The sequence below is a fragment of the Dendrobates tinctorius genome, unplaced genomic scaffold (assembly GCF_039654945.1).
Source record: "Dendrobates tinctorius isolate UK_male_01 unplaced genomic scaffold, ASM3965494v1 ptg000060l, whole genome shotgun sequence".
NCBI lineage: Eukaryota > Metazoa > Chordata > Amphibia > Anura > Dendrobatidae > Dendrobates > Dendrobates tinctorius.
Window position 1 is genome coordinate 40,288,184 of NW_027361728.1, and position 21,244 is coordinate 40,309,427.

Here is a 21,244-nt window from a genome sequence, read left to right on the forward strand (position 1 = left end):
CCGCACCAGATACTGACTGATTTTCCGGGGCTGGTTACTCCCTTTTCATTTACTTCTAGAACTAGAAAGATATTTGCACAGTCAAAATCGTCAGCAAAATGAATTAATATTGTTTTTTTTTTACTTTCAGCTTTCTTACGGATCTGCAGAACATTACTTTTGTACTAACAGATTGCAGACTGAGTACCAGTAGCCTTTTCTTCAGCCATGACCACAGGTCTGAGCCAGCAGTATAATATGGCATGCACAGAACTAAACCAACCAGTCAACCACTTCATTGAAGAAGTGTTCAGACAAAGTGAGCAACCTGAGTAAGTACCTTATATGAAGTGATATTGAAATATCATCATTAATAGCATCATTTTATCAAGAAATCAGGTTGATTGAAGTCTTATAAAAATGCACATTACATTTTAGTGTATCCAGAGTCAACTATAGTGTCAACACATTTTATCTATTCTACCAATAGCCTAAATTTGTTATTTTTTCTTACATATTCATTTTTATAAAAATGTATAGACTTCTTTATTAAAGGGGTTGTCCAATAATTGTCCTTTAAAAGTGCACAGTTTTCCTGCCACCCAGTGTCCGGTATGTCAGGGGTGACTTAATTCTTGCTTGAACCAACTGCATTGTTGTGTTACAGGACCAAACGCTGCGCTCTATACAGCTGGGAAAAAAAGGCAGTTTTACCTCTGCAGCATTGAAGGCGCTCAGTGGCAGTAAGTCTGGCCAGCTTGAGGGCAGCACATACAAGCTCTACAGAAATGAGTGTGTAAGCGCTGTCCTCCTTACCTCCATTAGACTGGCTGCCGCTGATAGACTATAGCGATGGCCTAAGCGATGAGTGGTAAACAATAAAATTCATTGTTTTTTACAAGTACTTTGCATTTTTATGGATTTAACAAAATGAGAGTAACCCTTTAATTAACCAATGCGTTTATCTAGGCAGTATATGTCTACATTGAAAATATGTGGAAATAATCGACTATTGGATGTCAAACGTGTTACAGATGAAGATTTTCTGGCTATTATCCGTGTATTGAAACAAAATAGTTTCATAACAAGTAGGTGATTTTTTTGCATTTTTTTTTTTATTGAATGACAGTCTAATATACTATGGAGAGATAGCTAGATACAGGTGCTTCTCACAAAATTAGAATTTCATCAAAAAGTTAATTTATTTCAGTTCAAAAAGTGAAACTCATCTAATATATATATATATATATATATATAAAGCTCAATGTGTGTGTGTATGTCCGGGATTGGCATCCGCACCGTCGCAGCTACAGCCACAAAATGTGGTACAGTCACACGTCTGGACCCCAAGAGCGTCATAGGCTATGTTGTGAGGCGAAATTTTTACCCTGCGCGTTCCAATTCACCAAACAATTTTGCCCCTATGTACATAATGGGGAAAAAGTGTATGTATGTGTGTGTGTATGTTCGGGATTGGCATCCGCACCGTCGCAGCTACAGCCACAAAATTTTGCACAGTCACACGTCTGGACCCCGAGAGCGTCATAGGCTATGTTGTGAGGCAAAATTTTAACCCCGTGCGTTTCAATTCACCAAATAATTTTGCCTATTATTCTTATCATTTCTATGGTGTTATCATCCTTCCGTAAAGCTGGAAATAACACAATTTATTACCGTGCCAACACAGACCACCCTCTGACACTGTCTGTAGGGGGAGCTCAGTATCACACAGGATAGGATTAGGTACACGGCTCAGCAGACAGTATCACACAGGATAGGATTAGATACACGGCTCAGCAGACAGTATCACACAGGATAGGATTAGATACACGGCTCAGCAGTCAGTATCACACAGGATAGGATTAGATACACGGCTGAGCAGTCAGTATCACACAGGATAGGATTAGATACACGGCTGAGCAGTCAGTATCACACAGGATAGGATTAGATACACGGCTGAGCAGTCAGTATCACACAGGATAGGATTAGATACACGGCTGAGCAGTCAGTATCACACAGGATAGGATTAGATACATGGCTGAGCAGTCAGTAACATACATGATAGGATTAGGTACATGGCTCAGCAGTCAGTATCACACAGGATAGGGTTAGATACACGGCTCAGCAGACGGTATCACACAGGATAGGATTAGATACACTGCTCAGCAGTCAATATCACACAGGATAGGATTAGATACACGGCTCAGCAGTCAGTATCACACAGCATAGGATTAGATACACCGCTCAGCAGTCAGTATCACACAGGAGAGGATTAGACACATGGCTCAGCAGTCAGTATCACACAGGATAAGATTAGATACACAGCTCAGCAGTCAGTATCACACAGGATAGGATTAGACACATGGCTCAGCAGTCAGTATCACACAGGATAAGATTAGATACACAGCTCAGCAGTCAGTATCACACAGGATAGGATTAGATTCACAGCTCAGCAGACAGTGTCACACAGGATAGGAATAGATACACGGCTCAGCAGACAGTATCACACAGAATAGAATTAGATACAAAGCTCAGCACACAGTATCACACAGAATAGTATTAGATACACAGCTGTGCAGTCAGTATCACACAGGATAGGATTAGATACACAGCTCAGCAGACAGTATCAAACAGGATAGGATTAGATACACGGCTGAGCAGTCAGTAACACACATGATAGGGTTAGATACACGGCTCAGCAGACGGTATCACACAGGTTATGATTAGATACACTGCTCAGCAGTCAGAATCACACAGGATAGGATTAGATACACTGCTGAGCAGTCAGTAACACACGATAGGATTAGATACACAGCTCAGCAGTATCACACAGGAGAGGATTAGGTACACAGCTCAGCAGAAATTATCACACAGGATAGGGTTATATACACAGATACACATGTTGTTTATCAAAAAGCTCTTGAATGAGTTGAAAATAAAATACTATCAATACTTTCGTAATTGTTTAGTTAATTTGTGTTGCAAATCTGTAGTGTTGAATATATGATGTGAAATGTTTTTATGTGCAATATAGTCATTATAATTTGTTATAACTAACCACTGTTGGTTACTATGCCCAGGCAACGCCTGCTAGTATATTATATAGAGTCATTACAAACAGTGATCTATTTCACGTGTTTATTTCTGTTAATGTTGATGATTATGGCTTACAGCCAATGATACCCCAAAAGTCATTATCTCAGTAAATTAGAACAATTAACAAAAAACACCTGCAATGGCTTCCTGAGTGTTTAAAAAGGTTCCTTAGTGTAAGCATCGTTCCTATTCTGCTGTGTTCCGGACTTTGCCCTTACTGTTGCCCTTAAGCCTGGCTTCATTCGGCCATACTGGTTCCTGTGACATCACCGCCTGTTGGTCCCGCCCGCCGGGTTTAAATAGCTTTCCTGGACGTGACTACCTTGCTTGTATATCTCGTCCTGTACCTGATCTGCTAGCTGGGAGTTGCACGCTGTGCTACCTCCTTCCTTCCTTCTGAATCCACCTGGATTACCTGCTGCCTAACCGCCGCCGCCTGGACCTTCTGACGGTGTCTGCCTGAAGGCTCCTTCCAGCCCTGCCTCCACCGCTCACCGCTCCTACAGCACTCACGGTATGCGCTGAAGATCTTGACTGCTGTGTGCGTTTCACCTGAGAGACTTATCCCTGCTACCTTTACACATTCAGTATCAATTACCTAGTGACTTTCTCTGCCACTGCACTGTGCTCGAAGATTCCCCTCCCGCAAGGGAGAGGGCTAAGTGACTGTCCTTGCCTGCATTCTTAAGACTGTGTCTGCTTACATCTACATAGTGCTGGTGTGCAACTTGCTATCTACTGGACTGAGTTCTGCTGCTGTCATTGTCTGGCTCCGCCAGCACCTGTGCTGTTCTGTGCTGCTTGTTTAATACAAACTACTTTCACGTATACCTGTGTCTGTGACTCTATCATCTAGCCACTGTCTTCATAGAAACCTACTATACATCATTACAGGATATACAAGCCACCAATATGGAGACCGCAGGTGTAGAGTCCCTGGAGAAACGTGTAAGCAAGCAGCTTGCTTTGATACGGCAGGATGTGGCAGGCATTAGGACCCAGCTGGACACGCTGGAGCAACGTATCGAACACAACGCCGGGGCAGCAGAGGCACAGTTGCAACGACTGGCAAATCAAATTACGGCGCTGGAACAAGCAGCTCCTCTTCAGGGTGATCGTGTTCTGGCGTTGGAGCAAGCGATTCCTATGCAGCTCGATCGGATTGCTGCTCTGGAACAGGCCCCAGCCGCGCAGGTAGCAGGTGCTGCCCGGGATACTACACCGACCTTCCCGAAGCTTCCACCCTTCCGGTTCGCTGGTGAGAGGGATAAATTCCGAGGATTTTTGAACCAGTGCCGGATCTTCTTTGCTGCTCATGCCCCACAGTTCACTACTGAACGCTCCAAAGTTCTGACTATAGTCATGCTGCTGTCTGGTAAGGCGCTCGCATGGGCCAACCCTTTGATTGAGACCGACGACCCCCTGCTTAACTCTATGGACAATTTCATTGCCGCAATGACGCAGATGTTTGATCCGAACCGAGCTAATACTGCTGAGACGACGCTGCTGACCCTTCGACAGGGGAAGCGTTCGGTGCTGGAGTATGCATTGGACTTCCGTAGATGGGCTTTAGACACCACCTGGAACGGGGCAGCCAAGCAGGCCATCTTCCGCAGGGGATTGTCTACGGCAGTTAAGGATGAACTGGCACGCGGGGACTCGCCCGTGCTTCTTGGGGACTTCATCAATCACTGCATCCGCATTGACAATCGACTCTCCGAGCGCAGACAGGAGCGCTGGTCTGATCTACGGTTTAATAACACTGTTCTGTTCTCTTCTCCCTCCAGAGATGTCACCAGCAGGAGGAATCCCGAGCCCGAACCGATGCAGGTGGATGCCGTACGTAGAAATCCTCCTGATGCCCGCAAGGAGCATCGCTTTAAGGAAAACCTGTGCTTCTACTGCGGGGGGACCGGTCACTTCATCTCCGAGTGTCCAGTCAGGAGACGTAAGACGGCTGCAGCTATCATTGATTGTAACTCCGAGGCGGGGGAGTCCTGCGTCCTAGATCTGAACAATTCGGGGGGCAGAGACAATCAGAGAGACCTGGACTTTGCCGATATGAATTCGCTGGCATCTCTTCCATTGAACACAGTGGTGATCTCGATGACATCCGTCGTTTCCTCCTACTCCGCTACTAAGAAGAATTCCCACTATTACCTATCCTTGAGGGTCTGCTTCCAGGGTCGGTGTGTCGAGAGCGCCGCCATGTTGGACTCCGGGGCCAGTGGGAACTTCATGGATATCGCGTTTGCAAGGAAGCATGGAATCAGGGCAGTGAAGAGGGAGTCGTCAGTCTTGATGGAGACAGTAGACGGGTCGCCACTTACATCTGGACCGGTAACCATGGAGACTGAGTCGGTGAAGGTATGCATTGGAGAGGAACATGTGGAACATTTGTCTTTTTTACTAATATCTTCTCCTCACTTCCCTATTATCCTGGGGTTACCTTGGCTCCAGGTTCAGAATCCTCGCATCAACTGGGAGACCAGGGAAGTGCAGTTCCCTCCAAGTTCTAACAGCAACCCCGCTATTCCTAAGGTCGCTGCTATCCCCAAGGTAGTAGCTACGACTGAGGGACAATTACCACCGGAGTATCAGGATCTGGCAGAGGTATGTGACAAGAAGAGGGCAGATATGTTACCTCCCCACCGGCCTTATGATTGCCCGATAGAACTGGTATCTGGGGCGGAGATGCCATTCGGGCGTATTTACCCTTTGTCTGGTCCTGAATTAAAGGCCTTGAAGGACTTCATCGACGAGAATCTCGCCAAGGGCTTCATCCGACCGTCTACTTCTCCTGCAGGTGCACCAATCTTCTTCGTGAAGAAAAAGGACGGGGGTCTGCGTCCTTGCATGGACTACCGTGATTTAAACAAGGTAACGGTCATGAATCGGCACCCGCTACCCTTAATCTCTGAACTACTGGAGAGGGTGAAGCAGGCTAAGATATTCACCAAACTGGATCTTCGGGGAGCCTACAATCTCGTGAGAATTCGGTCTGGAGATGAGTGGAAGACGGCCTTCCGCTGTCGTTATGGACACTTCGAGTCACGGGTCATGCCGTTCGGACTACGAAATGCTCCTGCAACCTTTCAGCATTTTGTTAATGACATTTTCCGAGATGTGCTTGATGTATTTATGGTTGTGTATCTCGATGACATTTTAATCTTTTCCAGTGATCTCGAGGAACATCGGCTCCACGTGAGGACAGTGCTGCAACGCCTGCTGCATAACCATCTTTACATCAAATTGGAGAAATGCGAGTTCCACAGGGCAACAGTGCAGTTCCTCGGTTATGTCATCTCTCCACAGGGTCTCCAGATGGACGATCAAAAGACCAGAGCGATCCAGGAGTGGCCAGCGCCAGGATCGGTGAAAGAAGTTCAGAGGTTTGTGGGATTCGCCAACTTCTATAGGCGCTTCATCCGTAACTTCTCTGAGATTGTGGCACCCATCACCCAACTGACTAAGAAGGGGGTACCGTTCCGGTGGACTCCGCAAGCCCAGGAGGCGTTCACACGGCTGAAGGACAAATTTGTGTCGGCTCCCATCTTAAGACATCCAGACCCAGACCTGAGCTTTACTCTTGAGGTGGACGCATCGGATGTCGCCATCGGCGCAGTGTTGTCACAGAGAGGAGGTGAGAAGGCAGTTCTTCATCCTTGTGCCTTTCTTTCTCAGAAGCTTTCCCCGGCGCAGAAGAACTATGACGTAGGGAACAAGGAGTTACTGGCGATTGTGACGGCATTCAAGGAGTGGAGACACTTGCTGCTGGGGTCCTCAACTCCAATTACAGTTCTTACCGACCACCGAAACTTGGAATTCATGCAGTCCGTAAGATGTTTGAACCCACGTCAGGCACGTTGGAGCTTGTTTCTAAACCAATTCAACTTCATCATCTCCTACAGGTCGGGGGCACGGAATGGTAAGGCAGATGCGCTATCTAGGATTGCTGCTCCTGAGGAAGTGATTGAGTCGTCTCCTAGTACTGTTGTGTCTCCCGCTCATTTCATCTCTGCAATCCATCATCAGGATCTTCTGTCTGAGATCAAAGCAGCATACGCAGCAGATCCGTTGCTAAGGCAACCTACCCCCGAAGTAAGCCTAAATTTCAGTGGAGGAGTGTGGTTACAGGAGAATCGGCTGTATGTACCAGAAGTGACAAGACTTGAAGTCCTCCGACTGATCCATGATTCTAAGATTGGGGGACATCGTGGAATAACGAAGACCCAAGAGTTCCTGGCTCGGTACTTCTGGTGGCCTTCGTACCGGAAGGACGTGGAGGGATACGTGTCATCCTGCGAGGTATGTGCTCGGTTCAAGACGCCTCGTGCGTCACCTTCCGGGTTGTTACAACCCTTGCCTATACCATCTCGTCCCTGGAGATCCATCTCAATGGACTTTATTGTTGAACTACCGGTCTCCAAGGGTAAGAACACCATTCTAGTGGTCGTGGACCGCCTCACTAAGGCAGCACACTTTATCCCTTGCGCTGGATTACCCACAGCAAAACAGACTGCAGACTTGTTGATTCAAGAGGTGGTCCGTCTGCACGGGGTCCCGGATGAGGTGATCTCGGATCGTGGGGTGCAGTTCACGTCTAGGTTCTGGAGGTGTTTCTGCGCGGCTCTGGATATTAGAGTAAGTCTGTCTTCGGCTTACCATCCACAGACCAATGGACAGACGGAACGTACGAATCAGACCCTGGAGCAGTACCTCCGTTGCTACTTAAGTCATCTGCAGGACGATTGGGTAGATCTGCTTCCCCTGGCAGAGTTCACATATAACAACTCGCAGCACTCCTCGACTAAGCAGTCACCGTTCTTTGCTAATCAGGGTTACCACCCAAGCATCTTGCCGCAGTTGCCCAAGGAGGCTGCAGTGCCTGCTGTGTCTGACCATCTTTCCTTCTTACAGCAGAATTTGGAAGCTCTAAAGACCACCTTGACGACAGCGCAGGAGAGGTATAAGAGAGCAGCAGATCGTACCAGGAGGCCGGCTCCGGTGTATAAGGTGGGAGATACGGTCTGGTTGTCTACCAAGAATCTGAGGGTGAGGGCACCGACTGTCAAGCTTGGACAGAAGTTTGTAGGGCCATACAAGATCGTGGCTCTAGTGAATTCGGTAGCGGTGCGTCTGAAATTGCCCCCTGCCTGGAAGGTTCACCCGGTGTTCCATGTTTCCCTACTAAAGCCAGTTGTACCAAATTCCTTCCCAGGGCGTACTTCCTCTCCTCCAGCTCCAGTGCTCGTTGATGGACATGAACAATATGTCGTGGAGAAGATTCTGGATTCACGGATCTTCAGAAGGAAGCTGCAATACCTGGTCAAGTGGCAAGGATACTCTGTCGAGGAGAATTCCTGGGAACCGGTGGAGAATATCTGTGCTCCGCGGCTGCTGGAGCAGTTTCATCTAAGGTACCCGGACAAGCCTGGTCGAAGATTGTCCGGAGGACATTCTTTAAGGGGGGAATAATGTAAGCATCGTTCCTATTCTGCTGTGTTCCGGACTTTGCCCTTACTGTTGCCCTTAAGCCTGGCTTCATTCGGCCATACTGGTTCCTGTGACATCACCGCCTGTTGGTCCCGCCCGCCGGGTTTAAATAGCTTTCCTGGACGTGACTACCTTGCTTGTATATCTCGTCCTGTACCTGATCTGCTAGCTGGGAGTTGCACGCTGTGCTACCTCCTTCCTTCCTTCTGAATCCACCTGGATTACCTGCTGCCTAACCGCCGCCGCCTGGACCTTCTGACGGTGTCTGCCTGAAGGCTCCTTCCAGCCCTGCCTCCACCGCTCACCGCTCCTACAGCACTCACGGTATGCGCTGAAGATCTTGACTGCTGTGTGCGTTTCACCTGAGAGACTTATCCCTGCTACCTTTACACATTCAGTATCAATTACCTAGTGACTTTCTCTGCCACTGCACTGTGCTCGAAGATTCCCCTCCCGCAAGGGAGAGGGCTAAGTGACTGTCCTTGCCTGCATTCTTAAGACTGTGTCTGCTTACATCTACATAGTGCTGGTGTGCAACTTGCTATCTACTGGACTGAGTTCTGCTGCTGTCATTGTCTGGCTCCGCCAGCACCTGTGCTGTTCTGTGCTGCTTGTTTAATACAAACTACTTTCACGTATACCTGTGTCTGTGACTCTATCATCTAGCCACTGTCTTCATAGAAACCTACTATACATCATTACACTTAGTCTGTTTCAGTAGGCTCCACAATCATGGGGAAGACTGCTGACTTGACAGATGTTCAGAAGGCAGTCATTGACACACTCCACAAGGAGGGTAAGACACAAAAGGTCATTGCTAAAGAAGCTGGCTGTTCACAGAGTGCTGTATCCAAGCATATTAATGGAAAGTTGAATGGAAGGAAAAAGTGTAGTAGGAAAAGGTACATGACACGCCACCTGTCACGCCGCTCCCATCTGGGGGCGGGACCTCGGGTTCGTCGTCACCACCTCCGGTGCCGCGGCCGCTCCGAGGGTCCCATCGGGTGCGTACGCGCACCTCTCGCTCCTAGCTCCGTGGTTACGCTATGTTCCAGTGTGCACGCGCGCTCTGCCCAGCTCTGTCTTTGGTCTTGTCCTCTCTATGATACTGGAGGACTTGACCCGGAAGTTCTAGGACTCAGGTCCTATATCAGGCTACCTCTTCCTATGGGAGGTGCCTGATTATTGTTGTACTTCCTGGCTTGGTCTGCCGTGTCCCTGCCTGGCTGTGCACTGTATTCGAGTCCTCTGCCTTGTACTCTATTGTGCCTCTTGGCACACGCTCTGAACCTGCACTCTGCCTTGTACTCTGCTGTGCCTCTTGGCACACGCTCTGAACCTGCACTCTGCCTTGTACTCTGTTGTGCCTTCACACGCTCTGATCCTGCACTTCGCCTTGTAATCCATTGTGCCTCCTGGCTGTCATGATCCCAGTGCAGGTTTTTGAGCTGCACATCAGGGGTTAATGTCTGGAGCTCAGTGCAGGTTTTGACCTGCACACCTGGGGTTAATGATTGTGGCCTCTCTATGGTTCTGGGAGAGCTTCTTAAACCCCTGGGAAGCTCCAATCCCTGTCAGTTATACTTTTGCCTTTGGCCGAGTGTGCCTGTTCGTTGTTATAGCTTGTTTATATGGTTCTGACCTGGTTCTGTTCCCCGTTGTGAGTTTGCCTGTTGATTCTGTACTTCGCTACCCTCCCTGTGTATGACTCATTGCCTGTGATCTGACTACTCTCTGCTCGCCCCGCTTATACCTTGCAGCTATCTCTGTGTATTACTCATTGGCTACGTCCTGACTATCCACCCTGTCTATGCCCCTTGGTAACTATGTCTCGCAGTTACCCTGCTAGGAGTTCTCTTGCAGCTCCTAGCTCTCTGGAGCTCAGGCCACGCCCCCAGCAGTCACATGCTTTAGGTCCTGCTGTTCTGAAGTACGCACCTACTCGGCTGCTGCCCGCTCCACAGGTATCTTTGAGCACAGTTCGCTTTACTCAGGACACGCGCACTGGCTCAGTGAGCAAGTGCAGTGCGGTGTTCCTGACACTGGCACACGCTCTGATCCTGCACTCTGCCTGGTACTCTGTTGTGCCTCCTGGCACTCGCTCTATCCTGTACTCCGTTCCAGTATTCTGTTATGCCTCCTGGCACACCTGCTGTCTAGCTTTGTATTTTGGCGTGCTCCTTTGCCCGCATCCTGCTTTGCACGTTCCTGCAGACACACTCACTAGTGTCTCCTGTGAGCCGGCCGCCTGGTGCCAGCAGTCATGGTACCTAACCCTCTGGGGCTTGCCCCTGACACTCCCTGTATAGGGGGTGGTCCTCACTAGGTCAGATCGCCCTGGGCGGTTTGGTGCCACGACCCAGAGGGTCCACTCCAGGAATCGTCACAGTATAATCAGGCCATGGACTCCGCTGGTACTGCGGCGCCTGTCCAAAAGGAACTGGTGTCCCTCCGGAGAGTCAGACTAGGATCGTGTCCTCTCTGAAATCTATGGAGTCCCGTTTGTTGACCATTCAGTCCTCTGACCCTGGGAATGCTTCCCAGTTGGCCTGCCTCCAGCAAGAACTCACGCAGCAATGCGACATCCAGGTCCATATCCTCAACTATATGGCGTCGGTAGAGAATCGGCTCCTTTCCATACAATCCGTTTCTGCACTGTTCTCGGCCCCAGACCCGCTGCCGCGCTTATGCAAGCCACCCCGTTATAGTGGTGATCCTAAGTTTTGACGTGGATTTTTGAACCAATGCCAGTTACATTTTAAGCTTTTGCCGCAGCACTATCCAACAGAGTACACTAAGATAGCCTTTATTGTTTCCCACTTAGAGGGGTAGGCGTTAGCATGGGTGAATCCCCTCTGTGAGCGTAATGATCCTCTCGTCTCTCAGCTTTCCACCTTTTTTGACACCTTCCGCAAGGTGTTCGACGAACCAGGCCGTCTGTCTTCCACCACCAAGTCCCTCTTTAACCTCCATCAGGGTACCCTATCGGTGGGACAGTATGCCATCCGGTTTCGTACCTTGTCCTCCGAACTCGGTTGGAACAACGATGCCCTCGTAGGGGTCTTTTGGCGTGGTCTGTCTGGTCAGATCAAAGATGAACTGGCAGGTCGGGATACCCCCACCTCTTTAGAGGATCTGATCTCTCTGGCGACACGCATAGACCTGCGGTTCCAAGAGCGTGCCCGTTAATCAACCAGAGAGAGAAGGCCTTCTCATCTCCCTCGCTCCTGTCCCAAGAAGCCGGGAAACTTCTCCGCCTAGGATTGGTAGGAGAGGCCTCCCTGGGTATACGTGACTCCTCTCCGCCCTTGATCGTGTCTGTTCTGTTGCATGTGGACTCTAAGCGCTATTCTGAAGAGGCGTTCTTAGACTCAGGAGCGGCAGGGAACTTTATTAGGCTTGAGGCGGTTGAAAAATACCCGGATTCCTGTCCGATCCCTGGAGACTCCTCGGGTAATTGCTTCGGTCGATGGTAAACTCTTGCAGGAGACCGTTACCCATATCACCGAGGAGATTGAGATGCAGATTGGAGCTCTGCACCAGGAGAAGATTTCCTTTCATGTCCTGTCGACTATGTCTCACGGACTGCTTCTTGGTCTTCCTTGGTTACGGACTCATGAGCAAACCCTGGACTGGCGGTCGGGTGACAAACTCCGCTGGGGGCCATCTTGTCAGGAGAAGTGCTTGTCGTCCGTCCATCCCATGAACTTTACCTGTCCGACCTCGGCACCTGCAGGTCTGCCGTCGGCTTATTGGTCTTTCACGGATGTCTTCGACAAAAAGGAGGCTGAGACTCTGTCTCCTCATCGTCCATATGACTGCCCAATTGACCTCGTTCCTGGCGCTACCCCACCAGGGGCAGAATTTAACCGCTTTCGCCTGCGGAAACCCAAGCTATGTCAGATTATATCCAAGAGAATCTAGCCAGGGGTTTCATCCGCAAGTCCTCTCCATCCACAGGAGCGGGATTCTTCTTTGTCAAAAAGAAGGACGGCTCCCTTCATCCCTGCATAGACTATTGAGGGCTGAACGATATCACAGTCAAGAATAAGTACCCACTACCACTAATCCCGGAGCTCTTCGACCAACTAAGAGGAGCACAAATTTTTACCATGTTGGATCTTCGTGTGGCCTGCAACTTAGTCCGCATTCGCTCCGGTGACGAGTAGAAGACCGCCTTTAACACCCGAGACTGAAACTATGAGTACTTGGTCATGCCCTTCGGCCTTTGCAACGCCCCAGCGGTATTCCAGGAGTTCGTGAATGACGTCTTCCGGGATATGCTGTACTCCTGCGTGGTAGTCTACTTAGACGATATTCTCGTGTTTTCCGCTGCTCTGTCTGCTCACAGAAAAAACATTCGCCAAGTCCTCTTGCGCTTAAGGGAGAACCGCCTTTACGCCAGGCTCGAAAAATGTGTCTTCGAACAAACGTCCTTGCCATTTCTGGGGTACATTATTTCAGACTCCGGTCTACGAATGGATCCAGTGAAAGTGTCTGCCGTTCTCGATTGGCCACGGCCCCATGGAGTGAAGGCAATCCAATGTTTCCTCGGCTTTGCGAACTACTATCAGCAGTTCGTCTCCCATTTTTCTTCGTTGGTTCGTCCTATCTCTTCCCTAATCCGCAAAGGGGCTAACCCAAATGCTTGTGTCATGTCGGACACTGTTCGCACCAGGGTGTCCGGCAGACAGCGGTAATACCCCATCCTACCACATGGTTCTCAGCGACGCTGGTTGATCTTCTGATCCGGCTTGGATTGGGTTAACCAGGTTGTCATTCTGGCTGATGGCTTAGCCACGCCCTCTGTCTTTAAATTGCCCTGTGTGACTATGGGCGTCGCCGACTATAGCTCTTGCCTTGTGCTAAGCGATACCGGTCTGGAGTGGTGGTTTAAGGAGCATACGGTTGCTGGTGTAGTATATTCCATTGTTGCCATTTTGCCTCCCTGTGTTGTATTATTTGGTTGCCCTTGCACATTACTGTATTCCCCTGTGTGTACGCGGTGTGGTGCATTTCCGTTATCCCTGCCCATACTTATTTGTGGGGTCTGGTGTTTGGTCTCCTCACTGGGTGGAGGGTGGTGGGTTCAGCTTAGGGCTGGACAGGAGACAAGGACAGGGTGGAGGCCCAGGCAGGCACACCTTCAGTGTAAACCCTGGGTTGAGGGACAGACAGGGTTTCCCCTAGTCTGAGGGACACCGCAGGGGCCCCGGGGTTTCAGCCTAAAGTTACCTAGGCTTCCCATGACATTATAGTCGGCCCAAAAAGAAGAGAAGAGAAGAAAAAAAAAAAAGGAATTATTTACCATTGCTCCTATAGTCTCCATAACCAAGCAGCTGGAGGCTCTGTCCATACAGGTCACTGAACTGAGGGGGGCGGTCCAGCATCAAGGCCTGTCAGTTCCTGCTGTGCAAACTGAGGCAGCAGTCAGGGCAGCTGAACCTAAGTTACCTCTCCCTGAACGATTTTCTGGTGATCGCTGTAAGTTCGTTGTATTTCGTGAATCCTGCAAATTGTATTTTCGCATGCGTCCACTCTCCTCAGGAAATGAGGCTCAGCGTGTGGGCTTGGTAGTTTCCTTGCTGGGTGGTGATCCATAAGCATGGGCCTTTTCACTACCTTCTGATTCAACTGCATTTGAGTCCGTAGACCTTTTTTTTTTTCTGCTCTGGGTTTAATCTATGACGATCCTGACAGACTGGCATTAGCAGAGTCTAAAATACGCTCTCTACTCCAGGGTGAGCGACTGGCGGAGGATTATTGTACGGAATTTCGTCGCTGGGCTGTGGACATGCAATGGAATGACCCTGCACTAAGGAGTCAATTTTTGCATGGGGTTTCTGAAAGGGTTAAACAAGATCTGCTAATGTATGAGACTCCCGCTTCTCTGGAGGCTGCTATGGTGCTTGTAGTACGCATTGATCGCCGCTTTCGTCAGAGGTCGCAGGAGACATTGCCTGTGGGGGGAGGGGCAGTCTCTGGTGAGGTTGCCTCGGGTGAATCCGTGGAACCTATGCAGATCGCTGGTATATCACATACACATAATAACAAGCATAAATGTCCCTTGCCCAGAAAGCAAGGGGTCTGTTTTTTTGTGGCAAAAAAGGACATTTTATTAATGCTTGCCCCCAGGTACCTAAGAAAGACGTGCCGGCGGAAAACTGCTAGGCTCAGAGGGTTTGGAGGAGTCTAGTCTGAGCCTTTGCATATCCTCCGTGGTGGTCTCCCAGTGTATGCTCCCTGCCAAGGTAGTTATCGGGGGCCAAGAGCTGTCGATTACTGTATTTGTAGATAGTGGTTCAGCCGCTAATCTCATTGATGAAAAGTTTGCGCGTACTGCGGGATTTAAGGTGGAGACGCTGCCTAATCCTATCCGGGTGGTTACCATCAATGCCTCCCCTCTCTCACAAGGGGAGATTAAAGAGTTTGTGGCTGATGTAAAACTCCACATTGGGGTCCTACACTCTGAGCGGGTAACATGTAAGGTGCTCAGTAATTTACCTGCTCAGGTATTTCTGGGGTTTCCATGGTTGTCTATGCACAATCCGGTGATTGATTGGAAAACCCAGGACATAATTCAGTGGAGCAGATACTGCCAGGAGAGTTGTCTGGCCACATGTATCTCCGCTGTGACTCCCAGCATTCCGGAGCCACTGCTGGACTTTGCTGATGTATTTTCTGAAAGAGGTTGTTCAGAGCTGCCACCTCACCGACCCTATGACTGTGCTATTAGGTTAAAACCGGGGGCCAAGTTACCAAAAGCCAGGATGTTTAATATCTCAGGTCTTGAGAGGCAAGCTCTCAAAGAATACATTGCAGAAAGTCTAAGCAAAGGGCGCATCAGGCCTTCATCATCTCCATTGGCGGCGGGGTTCTTCTTTGTCAAGAAGAAAGATGGCGGATTACGCCCGTGTCTGGATTTCAGGGAACTCAACCAGATTACGGTTCGTGACCCCTACCCAATGCCACTGATACCCGATTTGTTCAACCAGGTGTCTGGTGCCAAATGGTTTTCCAAGCTTGACCTCAGGGGGGCGTACAATCTCATAAGAGTCCGTCAAGGGGATGAATGGAAGACAGCATTTAATACCCCTGAGGGTCATTTTGAGAATTTGGTGATGCCATTTGGGTTGACGGGCGTGCCAGCAGTATTTCAACATTTCATAAATGATGTCTTTTCTCATCTCTTGGGGAAATTTGTTATTATATACATTGATGACATTCTTAGTTACTCACGCGACCGTGATGCACACATAGAGCATGTTAGGCAGGTGTTGCAGTTGCTCAGGGAAAACAAGCTGTATGCCAAGCTTGAGAAATGTGTATTTGTCATCCAAGAATTACCTTTTTTGGGTTATGTAATTTCCGCCTCAGGGTTTAAAATGGACACCGCTAAGGTGCAAGCGGTGCTGCAGTGGGATCGGCCTGATAATCTCAAGGCGCTTCAGCGATTCCTGGGCTTTTCCAACTATTTATAGGAAATTTATTAAGAATTTTTCTATGATTGCTAAGCCGCTCACCGACATGACTAAAAAAGGTACCGATTTTTCTGACTGGTCTGAGGCTGCTGTGCGCGCGTTTGAATTAATCAAAAACAGTTTTGCTTCAGCTCCCATCCTTGTTCAGACTGATGTCTCCCTACCATTTACCGTGGAGGTGGATGCATCTGAGGTTCGAGTGGGGGCGGTACTGTCTCAGGGTCCATCCTTGGGCGAATTGCATCCGTGTGCCTACTTCTTCAAGAAACTGTCGCCGGCCGAGCGTAATTGCGATATTGGTAACAGGGAATTGTTGGCCATCAAGTTGGCATTTGAGGAATGGCGACACGTCTTGGAGGGGGCTGTCCATCAGATTACTGTTATAACAGACCATAAGAATCTGCTTTATTTAGAGTCTGCTAAACGCCTGTCCCCCAGACAGGCTCGCTGGGCGTTATTCTTCACCCGGTTCAATTTTTTTGTGACATACGACCAGGTTCTAACAATACTAAGGCGGACGTCTTGTCCGGATGTTTTCCGGGTGGAGAGCCACGTGAGGATCCGGTGCCTATCCTCCAAAAGGGAGTTGTGGTCTCGGCTCTCACGACAGAGGTTGAGGCAGAGATTGCTGATGCTCAGGTGGAGGTACCGCCGGATCTACCTCCTAATAAATCATTTGTGCCACTACACCTACGCTTAAAAGTGTTACGGGAACATCACGATACTGTCCTGGCGGGTCACCCAGGAGTTAAGGGCACTCTGGAACTTGTATCGCGTCATTTTTGGTGGCCCAAAATCCGGCAGGACGTGGCCTCATATGTGTCAGCCTGTACCACGTGCGCACGGGCCAAGACACCACACTCCCGTCCTGCTGGCACATTGCATCCTCTCCTTGTGCCCAGTAAGCCATGGACTGAGATTTCCATGGATTTCATTACGGATTTGCCCTCCTCGGCTGGGAACACGGTCATTCTGGTAATATTGATCGGTTCTCTAAAATGTCGTATTTCGTTGCTTTGCCATCTTTGCCCAATGCGAAGACCCTTGCTCAGGTATTTATTCGCGAGGTGGTCAGACTTCATGGTGTCCCGTCTGACATTGTATCTGATAGAGGTACATAATTTGTGGCAAAATTTTGGAGAGCTTTTTGTTCACGCCTAGGGATTAAATTGTTTCATTCATCGGCTTTCCATCCTCAGTCGAATGGGCAGACTGAGCGTATGAACCAAAACCTGGAACAATACTTACGCTGTTTTGTGTCTGACAATCAGGATGAGTGGTCTGCATTTCTTCCTCTGGCTGAATTCGCGATAAACAATCATTATCAGGAATCGTCTGGGGAATCTCCTTTCTTTTGTGTTTATGGTCAACATCCCCAATTCTGTACCTTGCGCCAAGGGAGCTCTGTGGGCATCCCTGAGGAGGACCAGTTGGGAGCACAATTGTCATCCGTTTGGAGGAGAGTAAAGCAGCGCTTGCTGAATGTAGGTTCTAGGTATAAACGTGTGGCTGACGGTAGACGTGTGCCTGGTCCGGACCTGTGTGTGGGTGATTGGGTGTGGTTGTCTACTAGGAACATCAAACTCAAAATACCATCGCTTAAGTTGGGGCCCAGGTTCATTGGTCCATTTAGGATCTCCGCAATTATCAACCCTGTGGCAATTTGTTTAGAGTTACCTGCCGTATACAAGATACATAATGTGTTTCATAAGGCGTTACTTAAGAAAGTCGTGGGTGCTGTTGATGTTTCTCCCGTGCCACCACCTCCCGTCTTGGTGGATGGCACGTTGGAGTTTGAGGTGTCCAAGGTGGTTGACTCTCGGGTAGTGCGTCGCACTTTAAAGTACCTGGTCCACTGGCGTGGCTATGGTCCTGAAGAAAGGTCATGGGAACCCAGAGAGAATATCCATGCTTCTCTGATTTTGTCTAAGTTCCTTTCCAGCCTTAGAAAGAGGGGGTGTAAAGGGGGAGTACAGTCACGCTGCCTGTCACGCTGCTCCCACCTGGGGGCGGGACCTCGGGTTCGTCGTCACCACCTCTGGTGCCGTGGCCGCTCCGAGGGTCCCGTCGGGTGCGCACGCGCACCTCTCGCTCCTAGCTCAGTGGTTACGCTATGTTCCAGTGTGCACGCGCGCTCTGCCCAGCTCTGTCTTTGGTCTTGTCCTCTCTATGATACTGGAGGACCCGGAAGTTCTAGGACTCAGGTGCTATATCAGGCTACCTCTTCCTATGGGAGGTGCCTGATTATTGTTGTACTTCCTGGCTTGGTCTGCCGTGTCCCTGCCTGGCTGTGCGCTGTATTCGGGTCCTCTGCCTTGTATTCTATTGTGCCTCTTGGCACACACTCTGAACCTGCACTCTGCCTTGTACTCTATTGTGCCTGTTATCACACGCTCTGAACCTGTATTCTGCCTTGTACTCTATTGTGCCTCTTGGCACACGCTCTGAACCTGTATTCTGCCTTGTACTCTATTGTGCCTCTTGGCACACGCTCTGAACCTGTATTCTGCCTAGTACTCTGCTGTGCCTCTTGGCACACGCTCTGAACCTGCACTCTGCCTCCTGTCACTCGCTCTATCCTGTACTCCGTTCCAGTACTCTTTTGTGCCTCCTGGCGCACCTGCTGTCTAGCTCTGTATTTTGGCGTGCTCCTTTGCACGCATCCCACTTTGCACATTCCTGCAGACATACTCACTCGTGTCTCCTGTGAGCCGGCCTTCTGGTGCCAGCAGTCGTGGTACCTAACCCCCTTGGCTTGCCCCTGTCACTCCCTGTATAGGGGGTGGTCCTCACTAGGTCAGCTCGCCCTGGGCGGGTTGGTGCCACGACCCAGAGGGTCCACTCCAGGAGTCGGCACAGTACTCAAGCAACTGGGATAACTGCAGCCTCGAAAGGATTGTTAAGAAAAGGTCATTCAAAAATATGGGGGAGATTCACAAGGAATGGACTGCTGCTGGAGTCATTGCATCAAGAGCCACCACACACAGACGTACCCAGGACATGGGCTACAGTGTCGCATTCCTTGTCTCAAGCCACTCCTGACCAAAAGACGTCTTACCTGGGCCAAGGAGAAAATGAACTGGACTGTTGCTCAGTGGTCCAAGTTGTTGTTTACAGATGAAAGTAAATTTTGCATTTCATTTGGAAATCCCAGGTCCCAGAGTCTGGTGGAAGAGTGGAGAGGCACACAATTCAAGCTGCTTGAGGTCTAGTGTGAAGTTTCCACAATCAGTGATGGTTTGGGGAGCCATGTCATCTGCTGGTGTAGGTCCACTGTGTTTTATCAAGACCAAAATCAGCGCAGCCGTTTACCAGGAAATTTTAGAGCACTTCAGGGTATGTGCACACGTAGTTTTTAGGTTGTGCGGATTTTGTTGAAAAATCCGCAGGACAAAAGTCCTGCGGTTTATCTGTGGATTAGCCTGCGGTTTTGCACCTCATAATGGGGTGTGACACCGCAGCGGAATCCGCACAAAGAATTGACATGCTGCGGATTGTAACCCACAGCAAATCCACGCGGAAAAATCTGCAGCATGTGCACAGCGTTTTTTAGTTTACCATTGAAAACAATGGTACTGTACAACTCACCTAAATCTGCTGCGGACCGCAGGGCCAAAACCGCTGCGCATCCGCAGCAGAATCCGCACCGTGTGCACATAGCCTCATGCTTCCCTCTGCTGACAAGCTTTTTGGAGATGGAAATTTCATTCTCCAGCAGGACTTGGCACGTGTCCAAACTGCCAAAAGTACCAATACCTAGTTTAACAACAACAGTATCACTGTGCTTGATTGGCCAGCAAACTCGCCTGACCTTAACACCATAGAGAATCTATGGGGTATTGTCAAGAGGAAGATGAGAGACATCAGACCCAACAATGCAGACAAGCTGAAGGCTGCTATCAATGCAACCTTGGCTTCCATAACACCTCAGCAGTGCCACAGGCTGATCGCCTCCATGCCATTCCACATTGATGCAGTAATTGATGCAAAAGGAGCCCCGACCAAGTATTGAGTGCATTTACTGAACATACATTTCAGTAGGCCAACTTTTCAGATTTTAAAATCATTTTTTCAAGCCTATGTTATAAAGTATTCTAATTTACTGAGATAATGACTTTTGGATTTTCATTGGCTGTAAGCCATAATCATCAACATTAACAGAAATAAACACATGAAATAGATCACTCTGTTTGTACTGACTCTATATATGAGATTAATTTCTTGTATTGAAGAACTGAAATAAATTAACTTTTTGATGATATTCTAATTTTGTGAGAAGCACCTGTAGATAGATCAGAAATCATCTTCCTTTTATTACAATTCAGTATTACAAATGTGTCGTCTGAAAATGTTTTTAATAATATTTTATAGAAGAAGTTTATTTTATTTTCATCTTTATTTTTTATTAAAGATCTTGATCTTAGGTTCAACAGCTTGACTAATAGCGGTGCAGTGTACACTGCCAAATTTCTCCAGGTATGTCACAAGAAGCAGAATGACAGCATGCCTGTTGTCGGTCACTAAACTTTGACATATTGTACTTTTATACTTCTTTGTCTCTCAGGATGATTGCTCATTGGTTTATTTAAATCTTCTGGGGAATGATATTGAAACAGAAGGTGCTGAACAAATTGCTAAAGCTTTGTATGTAAGTAGGCTTTGGTCTTTGTTTCAGTACATTTTACAAATTTAAAAAAGTGGTATGACTTTTGTATATTTTTCTATTTTTACTTTACATTTTCTTGCTTAGAGGAATAACAAACTTAGAAGCCTAAGAATGACGGGTAACAAAATTGGCAACAAAGGAGGAATGTTCTTTGCGGCAATGCTGCAAATAAATTCAACTCTTGAAGAATTGGACCTTGGAGACTGTGACCTGGTATGTCCAAGTTCAGGAATAAAGCATCTCATAGGTTATTCATGACTTATATAATCATTAATGATATGTAGTTATAACTATTGTTGCTGTAGAGTTTTATAGTGTTTAACAAGGTATGTGCTTTCACAAAAGAAATATGCAGATACTTTACCATATGAAAATCTTTTGGCTTAATGCTCACCATGCAGTATCTCCATATAGAAACCGTTTGAGAAAGATCTTGTGTATACACCCTTAAAGAAGATTTCCTTTTTATTTTTTTTTGGCCTAAGGCATGGCACAGAGGCGACACTGACAGCTTGGGGCCCCTGTG

At 48.4% G+C, this 21,244-nt stretch overlaps 1 protein-coding gene across 1 annotated transcript in view; it reads left to right on the top strand.

Annotated features, from left to right (window-relative positions):
• LRRC34 (leucine rich repeat containing 34) overlaps positions 1-21,244 on the top strand; it is a 44,757-nt gene that overhangs the window by 7,728 nt on the left and 15,785 nt on the right. Inside the window, exons 2-6 of the mRNA XM_073578912.1 lie at positions 131-311; positions 949-1,067; positions 20,464-20,528; positions 20,617-20,700; positions 20,803-20,931. Coding sequence (XP_073435013.1) covers positions 208-311; positions 949-1,067; positions 20,464-20,528; positions 20,617-20,700; positions 20,803-20,931 — 501 coding nt within the window. The 5' untranslated portion in view covers positions 131-207. The remainder of the gene's footprint in view (positions 1-130; positions 312-948; positions 1,068-20,463; positions 20,529-20,616; positions 20,701-20,802; positions 20,932-21,244) is intronic.